This window comes from Carlito syrichta, unplaced genomic scaffold, assembly GCF_000164805.1.
Source record: "Carlito syrichta isolate Samal-C Ts95f unplaced genomic scaffold, Tarsius_syrichta-2.0.1 Scaffold311826, whole genome shotgun sequence".
In the NCBI taxonomy this organism is placed as follows: Eukaryota; Metazoa; Chordata; class Mammalia; order Primates; family Tarsiidae; genus Carlito; species Carlito syrichta.
In genome coordinates this window covers 208,415-217,459 of record NW_007255922.1, presented here as the reverse complement: position 1 = coordinate 217,459, position 9,045 = coordinate 208,415, and the positions used below count along the sequence as shown (strand labels likewise).

Here is a 9,045-nt window from a genome sequence, read left to right as displayed (position 1 = left end):
TTTAGAGAACAGTCTATTTGGGTCCTCTGCCCATTTCTGAGTTGAATTATTTTGTTGTTGTTGATTTGTAGGAGTTCTTTATATATTATGGAGATAAAGACCTTATCAGATATATGTTTTGCAAATATTTTCTCCTGTATTCTGAGTTGTCTTCTTGCTTTCTTTTTTTTTTTTGAGTTGGAGTCTCACTCTGTTGCCCAGACTGGAGTGCAGTGACCGGGAGTGGCCACTGCAGCCTCGACCTACTGGGCTCTGGCGATCCTTCCGCCTCAGCCTTCTGAGTAGCCGGAATTACAGGCATGCGCTACCACGCCCGGCTGATTTTTTGATTTATTGTAGAGATGAGGTCTCGCTGCCCAGGCGGGTCTTGAACCCGTGGGCTCAGGCAATCCACTCACCTCAGCCTCCCAAAGGCACGGGATTACAGGCTGAGCCACCGAGCCCGGCTTGCTTTCTTGATAGTATTCTTCTTTTTTTTTTTTTTTTTGAGTTGGAGTCTCACTCTGTTGTCCAGACTGGAGTGCAGTGGCCGCTCTCGGCCACCGCAGCCTCGACCTGCTGGGCTCCGGCAATCCTTCCGCCTCAGCCTTCCAAGTAGCTGGAACTACAGGCGCGCGCTACCACACCCGGCTAATTTTTTTTTGATTTATTGTAGAGATGAAGTCTCACTAAGTTGCCCAGGCAATTCTCGAACCCGCAGGCTCAGGCAATCCACTCAGCCTCCCAAGGCGCGAGATTACAGGCTAAGCCACCGAGCCCAGCTGATAGTATTCTTTGATGAGTCCTGGGCCTTTTGCAAAAACCCCAAGCACTTCTGGGGCACTTATTCTGTCCTGATTGTGAGTGAACAAATCGAGGCCTTGTGAGAAGTCACGTGTTCTACCTTTTGAGAATGGGATATGAGGGAGCCCCATCCACCCATCAGGGTTTGGCACACAAGGCAAGATCCTGTCCTTCCTGCTCCCTTTGAGTGTTCAAAGGAAAGTCATACAAGGAAAGAAAGGAGAGAGTGGTGCAAGAGGTGCCTTCAATGACGAGGAGAAAACTGACCTGGACCTGGTCGCAGGAACAGGGGCTTACCAATACACAACATGAGTGAACTTTGAAAACATGCTAGCAATGGAAGCCAGTCACAAGAGATCACTTATTGTATAATTCTGTTTATATGACATGTTCACAGTGGGCAAATCTATAGACACAGAAATTAGATTGGTAGCCTAGGGCTAGGGAGGTGGGGCATGTAGGGGCACAGGTTGGGAGAAACAGGGCACAACAGCTAATGGGAACAGGGTTTCTTTTGGGGGTGATTAGAATGTTCTCAAATTAATTGTGGTGATGATTGCATAACTCAGAGAATACACTAAAGGCCATTGGGTTGTACATTGGATTGTGAATTATATGGTATAAGAATTATATCTCCATTAAGCTGTTTTTTTTTTTTTAAGCAAGGAAAAGAAGCCAGGCATAATTCCAGCACTTTGGGAGGCCAAGGAGAGAGGATTATCTGAGCTCAGGGGTTTGGGACCAGACTGGGCAACTTGCTGAGACCACATCTCTATAATAAATCAAAAAAATCAGCAGGATGTGGTAGTGCATGCTTGTAGTTCCAGTTACTTGGAAAGCTGAGGTGGAAGAATCGCCTGAGTCCAGCAGCTCGAGGCTGTGGTGGCCGTGAGCATGCCACTGCACTCCAGCCTGGGCAACAGAGCGAGACTCGAACTCAAAAAAAAAAAAAAGCAAGGAAAAGAAACAAAAGACCAAGTGCAGTGGCTCACACATATAACCTCAGCACTTTGGGAGGCTGAGGCAGGAGGATTGCTTGAGCCCAGGAATTTGAAGTTAGCCTGGGCAACATAGTAAGACCTCATCTCTACAAAAAATAAAAAAAAATTAGCCAGGTGGGGTGGCAGGACTTGTAGTCCTAGCTACTCAGGAGGTTGAGGCAGAAGATTCTCCTGAGCCCAGAAGATGGAGGCTGCGGTGAGCTGTGATGGTGCCACTGTACTCCAGCTTGGGCAACAGAGTGAGATCCCAACTCAAAGAAAAGAAGAAAGGAAGGAAGAAAGGAAAGAGGGAAGGAAGGAAAGAAGAAAAAGGAAACAAGGGTTGGAGCCTGGGGCCCACGGGTGACCCCACCGACTCCCCTGCCCTGACATGGGGTGCTTCCTTCACTTGATGGAGAAGCGCAGCCGTGCCTGGATGTGCTCACAGCGGGGAGGCTTCATGGTCAGCCCATAGATGGGGGTCAGGTCCACCTCCACACCTGGTGGCACACTGAACTCTAGACGCTGCAGCAGGATGGCCAGGAAGAGGAAGACCTCCCACCTGGCCAGCACCTCCCCGATGCACCGGCGCTTGCCCATGCCGAACATCATCACTTTCTCACTTAAGATCCTGTTGATGGAAGTGCCTTCAGCACTCAGGAATCGTTCTGGTCGGAACTCTGACGGGTCCCCCCATAGCTTCCTGTGAGAGGACAGAAGAGATGTGATCCCAGGGCTGGGGAGGCTCTAGGAGGAAAGTTCTAGAGAGACTTCTGAACAGACTTCTGTTGAAAACATGATGTTAGCATTGATGGAGAGCAATGAAGGGTTAGTGGGAAAGGGACTAAATAAACTTGGCTGTTCGTTTCTTTTACAGAACTGTACTGAAAATGACCAGCTTTGAAGATAGTGCCGTCTAATATTAATTTGTTATTTTAAATAATGTTTTATCTAAAAGAAAAGAAGAAAAATGTGCCTTTTTTATCCTACTCAAAATATGCCTGTAGTAAGGAGCATCAACAGTATATCCTGGTTTACGATCCTTTTGGAGTTTTATTATTATTATTTAGAGAGAGGTCTTACTCTGTTGCCCAGGCTGGAGTGCAGTGGCATGATCATAGCTCACTGCAGCCTCAGACTCCTAGGCTCAAGTGATCCTCCTGCCTCAGTTTCTGGAGTAGCTGGGACTACAGTTGCGCCACAATTCCTGACTTTTTAAAAAATTTAAATAGAGATAGGGTCTAACTATGTTGCCCAGGCTGGTCTCAAACTCTGAGCCTCAAGCATTCCTCCTGCCTTGGCCTCTTAAAGAACTGGGTTGACAGGCATGAGCCACTGCACCTGGCTAGAGTAATTCATAACATATCTATCGACTGCACTTTCATACCTCAAAGTATTCCAGTATGGATGATAAATTATATGCCCCTTCCCCCATCTATAGTGCTAAAGTTGTGTTTCCTAGGCTGAGGCTGAGGCAAGAGGATTGCCTGAGTCCAGGAGTTAGAAACCAGCCTGGGCAACATGGCGAGACTGCATCGCTACAATAAATCAAAAAATTAGCTGGGTGTAGTGGTGGGCACCTGTAGTCCAGTTATTTGGAAGGTTGAGGCAGAAGGATTACCTGCGGCCCGCAAGTTGAGGCTGCAGTAGCTGTGATGGTGCTACTGTATTCCAGTCTGGGTGACAGAATGAGACTCTGACTCAAAAAAAAAAAAAAGTAGAGTTTCCTAAAGGGTAGTCTCTGGACCAGTCCCACCAGGGTCACCTGCAAACCCAACCCCACCTTATCCCCCTCAGTACATCATGGCGGATAGGTCGCAGTCAGCTGTAACATCTTGGTCGACTCCTGTGTGCACTAAAGTGAAAAGGCTGGACTGAAGTGTGCCACTTGGAACAGGTAATGGAGCTGCTGAGGCCCCACCCCTTCGTTGTTATATAATCAGCTCCTAGCAGGGCCAAGCAGCCTTCCTGACTGCTGAACCTGCACACATTTCACGGTGAGGGATGTGTACTCACTCGTCATGGTTGACCTGCCACTGGTTTACAAAGACACAGCATTCCTTTGGGATGTAGAAGCCATTCAGTGTTGTGTGCCTCGTCGTGCTGAGGAAGGAAAAGGGCTCTGTGAGGCTCAGGGCTGGGGAGTGGGGGTGCATGTTGCTTCTACCTCTACCCACCCCAATAGCCTGCCTGCACCGTCTCCAACCCCTACCCTGGGAGGGAACTTGAGGTACTGGGAGGAGGTGGGATTATTCTCCACCTTCCTCGGCTTTGTTTCTCATCTTCAGCGAATGTTTACTAAACTTCTCTTTGTGCCCAGCTGTGTACTTGGCCATTCTCTGGAGCCAAGAAGCAAGCAATCTCAGGCAAGTGTTTTTCTATTAAAAAAAAAAATTAGCAGCAGGCAGTTTGGGCCAGCCCTGGGGAGTTTCTACCCCGGCTGGAAACTAGACCAATATTTGGGCAGAAGTAAGTGCTCGCTAACTCTCTTGGCATTGTTAAAATTCCAGGACATAAGCAAGGGCCAAGAGCTGTAAGTCCTATAAGACATCAGGAATGAAGCCAGCTGGGTGAGTCCAAAAGGCTTCTGGGGTAGGGGAAGCTTGTGTTGGGATTGACCTTGAGCAAGGGTAGAATTCTGGTAAGTCAGAGAAGAGAAAAAGAAGGCATTCAGGCAAACATTAGCAAAATTGGAGGTTGAAGGGGTTATACTTGTGAGGGCCCGTGAGGCCTACTTAGACATGCAGTGGGTACTTGGAGGCAGGGAATGTGAGCTGAGGTCAGGAGGTTTTCCCCTGAGAGCTGGTAGTTGGATCATGTTTGTTTGAGTTGGATGGGGGCAGACCATGGGGCCTTGGGGGTCTTTTTTTTTTTTTTTTGAGATGAAGTCTCATTCTGTCACCTAGACTAGAGTGCAGTGGTATGCTCACGGCAATCACAGCCTCAACCTGCTGGGCTCAGGCGATCCTTCTGCTTCAGTCTTCCAAGTAGCTGGAACTACAGGCATGTGCCACCACACTTGGCTAATTTTTTACATTTATTTATTATAGAGACAAGGTCTCACCATGTTGCCCAGGCTGGTCTTGAACCTATGGGCTCAAGCAATCCTCTTGCCTTGGCCTCCCAAATTGCTGGGATTATAGGTGTGAGCCACCACACCTGGCTGGGCTGGGATCTCTGAGGAATCTGGTGTCATGGCCCGGAAGAAAACTTTGAGGTCTGATCCCGGCCCAGGCCTGAGAAGCTGGGAGGAGAAAACATGGCAGAGGTGGGAGGGCAGAACAGGGAGGTCTCACCTGTGGGGGATGGTGAAGGGGACAAAGGAGGAGTGTCGGAAGGTCTCCAGGATGAAGGCCTCCAAGTAGGGCAGCTGAGGTCTGTCAGAGAGCCGGGGCCGCCGCGCCCTGCCAATCACTTTGTCTGCAGAACACAGGGGATGGACAGAGCTTGGGGCAGCCCCAACTATGCCACAGCACGTCCCTGTTATACCACGTGCTACTCTGCATGACACTCTGTTTATTCACGTGTCTGAGACTTCACTAACTGCCCCATCCCCATCTTCTGGGCAATAGTAGGCATCACTGTATGCACACAGTAGGGCCACAGCAGGTATTTGTAGACTGAACAAATGATCTGGGTTCAAGCCTTCTCCTGGCCATAGGGTTGGCAGCCATCACATACCCAGTTCCTTCTGGATCTTCCTCTGTAGCTCAGGATTAGTCACAAGGTACATAAGGCTCCAGGAGATGGCTGTTGTGACTGTGTCAAACCCTGGGCAGCATAGGGGAGGTGAGGGAGGAAGACAGGAAAAAGGAAACCACCATTTACTAAGCACCTATCATGTATGTATCAAGTGTTGTCTGTCTCTGGCCCTAGCCTGAGGGCAGGGACTGGGTCTCTTCGATAACAACTTGAAACACTGGTTTCATAATTAGCTGCTGGGATTACAGTGACCTAGACTTACAGGCCAGAGAGTCTTTTATTGTTCAGATGGGGAAACTGAGGCCTAAGGGAGGAGAGAGATTTTATTGAGTTTCCACTAGGAATTGGTGGCACAGCCTGGGCTCAAACCCTGATCCCAAGCCAGGTTTCTGTGTCTTCTACCATCTGGTGTGTGGTTGGGGGATTATTTCATAAACTCAGGGGCTAGGCAAGACTGTGGGTAAGCGACAGGTGCCAATGGATGGATTGGCAGGGGTCTGGCTCCTACCTGCTCCAAAGAGGTCATTGACAAGGTTGACAATCTTCTCCTGGGGAATGAGGTCACCGCTGGCTCTGGGGCCCTTTTCGATGTGCTTGAACAGGGCACCTGTGATGTCCTGGACACTGTTCTGAGGGGGCACAAGCTTAGTGGCACCCTCTGACACTTCCAGGGTCAAAGGCTGGAACTTCTTCCCGCTTGCCAGTCCCTGGAGTCTGGGTACCTCCCCCAGCTCTGGCCTCCAGACAGTGGGCTGGAGCTCCCAGCAGGAGCTGGTAGCAGCCCTGGGTATGAAAGTGTCATTTCATGCCCTGTTGACCCTTCTTCCAAACAGCCACAGGAGTCCAATTTCAAAGGAGGAAAAAGTTATTGTGAACACAGGGAAGCAAAGTGATACCAGAGCTGGGGATTAGCCTCTGTTGGGATTCAGATTCCTGCAATACAAATGCCTTCTCACTCACAGGCCTCCCACGTGCAGGACTCTACCAGGGGGCCGTTCACAGGACTCTGGGCTTTGAGCATCCCTGAGAGAGAGGCTGTAGGGACAAAGAAACTGAGGCCTAGAGAGGGGGAGGGGTTGTCTTCAGCTCATACAACTGGTCTGAGGAGTCCAGAGCCTTCCTAGGCTTTGGCAGCCCATCGGCTGTATGGACCTGTTGGAGCTGGGAGAGAGTCTGCACCCAGACCCTGCATTATGCCCCCACATCCCCGCAGCCCAGGCTCACCTTGTCAAAGTCCTGATAGTGGTCCTGGACTGTTTTCTGCAGGACCCGCATAAATCTCTCATTGAAGGATTTGAACCTCTGCAGGGTGGGGTTGGGCAGGTAGCGAAGGATGGGAAAGAAGTCCACGGGGTTTCCGGAGGTGGCGGTCTCTGAAAACTCATGGCTGCTCTTCAAAAGGCTGAGAAGCTCATCATTGCTCTGGGGAAAGTGTTGCCCGAAGCACATGGCGCCGATGACACCAGCCACCGACAACAGTACCTGGCTGTAGGGCTCGAAGCGCCCGGGCCCGGCCATCAGCTCCAGGAACCTGCTGATGAGGGCCTCAGCCTCCTTGCTCACATGTTCTTCCAGGTAGCAGGAGGACGAGGATGCTGGGTCAGAAGCAATGGAGAAGGTGTTGAGGGCGTTCTGGGCCAGGCGCCGGCGGGCAGCCCACACTGGCCCAGAGTCTGGGCTGAAGGACATGCTCTGGCCTTCGGTGATGAAGGAGAAGCTGTAGAGGTCGGGCCGGCCCTTGAAGTCGTCGCCCTGCCGCACCAGGGCCTGCCGGATGGTGTCCAGGCCGCTCAGCACCAGCACGGGCGTAGAGCCGATTCGGATCTGCAGGATGTCCCCATACTGCTGGCTCATCTTCGACAGGACCAGGTGTGGGCTCTTCCCCAGGGTTAGCATATTCCCTAGCAGGGGCCAGCCCCATGGCCCTGGCGGGCTCTTTAGGCCTTTGGGGACCCGGGGCCATGAGGCCCTGACCACCCAGAACACGAGGCAGAAGATGGCAGAGGCCAGGAGAAGGTCCGAGGCTGAGAAAGAAACCAACTGGGACAACGCCATCTGTACAGACTACAGGAAAAGGAAGGAGGGGCTAGGCTGAGTGTTTAGATGGAGACATTCATTCATTCAATCACTCACTCAGGTATTTGATAAACACCCACACGTATTCTATGCTTGGCTCCCAGTTGGACACCAGAAAGACTAAGATACATCTACTATGTATCCTGGGCCCCTGGAACTGACTCTTAGCACATCACAGAATCTGAGGACGAAAGAAGTCTCCCAATTTCCGGCCCAGGTGTCTGAATTCCCAGCCCTTCCTCTCTCCTCTACCTATCATCTGTTTCCTGTTTTGAGGCTAGAGTGGAGGAGGCAAGTGACCACTCAAAAACAGGGAAGCCAAGGACAGCACCCCTGCCAGCACCATGTGTACAGTGGACATTGTGTCAAAGGTCCCCTCTGCCAGGGCTGGCATCTTGCTGATACCTCCTACGCCGCTAAGACACAGAGAGCTCCCCCACCCAGTGACACATTGGAGGCCAAGTGGCCAGTGATGGCTTTTCCCCCAGGGCACTTTTTAAAAAATCAGAGTCTCACTCTGTCATCCAGTCTGGAATGCATGATCACAGTTCACCATGGCCTTGAACTCCTGGGCTTAGGGAGTCTTCCCACCTCAGCCTACTGAGTGCCTGGCCCCCCAGAGCACTCTTTTTTTTTTGAGTTGGAGTCTCTCTCTGTCACCCAGACTGGAGTGCAGTGGCCGCTTGTGGCCACCGAATCTGCTTGAGCCCAGGAGTTCAAGGCCATCCTGGGCAATACAGCGAGACCTCGTCTCTACAATAAATCAAAAAAATCAGCCGGGTGTGGTAGCGTATGCCTGTAATTCCGACTACTCGGAAGGCTGAGGCGGAAGGATCGCCGGAGCCCAGCAAGTTGAGGCTGCGGTGGCCACAAGCGGCCACTGCACTCCAGTCTGGGCGACAGAGTGAGACTCCAACTCAGAAAAAAAAAAACAAAAACAAAAAACAGAGCCTGTTTTGTGTATGTGTGTATGTATGTATGTATGTATGCATGTCCAGAGTTGAAGTTCCACTCTGTCACCCAGGTTGGAGTGTAGTGGCATGGTCATAGCTCACCATAGCCTTCAACTCTTGAGCTCCTGGCATGGTCATAGCTCACCATAGCCTTCAACTCTTGAGCTCCAACAATTCTCCCACCTTAGCTTCCCGAGTAACTGGGACTATAAGCACGTGCCACCATACCTTGCTAATTTTTTTTTTAATTTATAGAGATGAGGTCTTACTATGTTGCTCAGGTTGGTCTTGAACATCTGGACTAAATCAATACTCCTGCCTTGGCCTCTCAAAGTGCTAGGATTACAGGCATGAGCCACTGTGCCCAGCTAGGGCCTGTTTTAGAACAAAAAGTATAAGAGACATAACAACCAAAAATGGCTGGGCTTGGTGGCTCAGCCTGTAATCCCAGCACTTTAGGAGGCTGAGATGAGTGGATTGCCTGAGCCTGTGGGTTCGAGACCAGCCCGGGGGAACTGGTGAGATCTTGTCTCTACAATAAATAAAAAAAT

The 9,045-nt window shown here is 50.7% G+C and overlaps 1 protein-coding gene across 1 annotated transcript; it reads right to left on the bottom strand.

The window, feature by feature from the left end:
- Positions 1–2,138: 2,138 nt before the first annotated feature.
- On the bottom strand, positions 2,139–7,529 carry LOC103271647 (cytochrome P450 1A2). The gene is made up of 6 exons (XM_008069126.2): positions 6,690–7,529; positions 5,974–6,094; positions 5,445–5,534; positions 5,060–5,183; positions 3,780–3,866; positions 2,139–2,466 (listed from the first exon to the last, which is right to left on the bottom strand). The coding sequence occupies exons 1-6, from the start codon at positions 7,518–7,520 to the stop codon at positions 2,169–2,171; spliced, it is 1,551 nt and encodes a 516-aa protein (XP_008067317.1). The 5' UTR covers positions 7,521–7,529; the 3' UTR covers positions 2,139–2,168.
- Positions 7,530–9,045: the final 1,516 nt, after the last annotated feature.

Excerpts from the sequence above, each read along its gene's own strand:
- LOC103271647 (XM_008069126.2), bottom strand. The coding sequence starts at position 7,520 with ATGGCGTTGTCCCAGTTGGTTTCTTTCTCAGCCTCGGACCTTCTCCTG. Across the intron at positions 5,535-5,973 it reads CAATGACCTCTTTGGAGCAG|GGTTTGACACAGTCACAACA; the intron begins GTAGGAGCCAGA and ends TATGCTGCCCAG. Across the intron at positions 5,184-5,444 it reads GAAGATCCAGAAGGAACTGG|ACAAAGTGATTGGCAGGGCG; the intron begins GTATGTGATGGC and ends TGTGTTCTGCAG.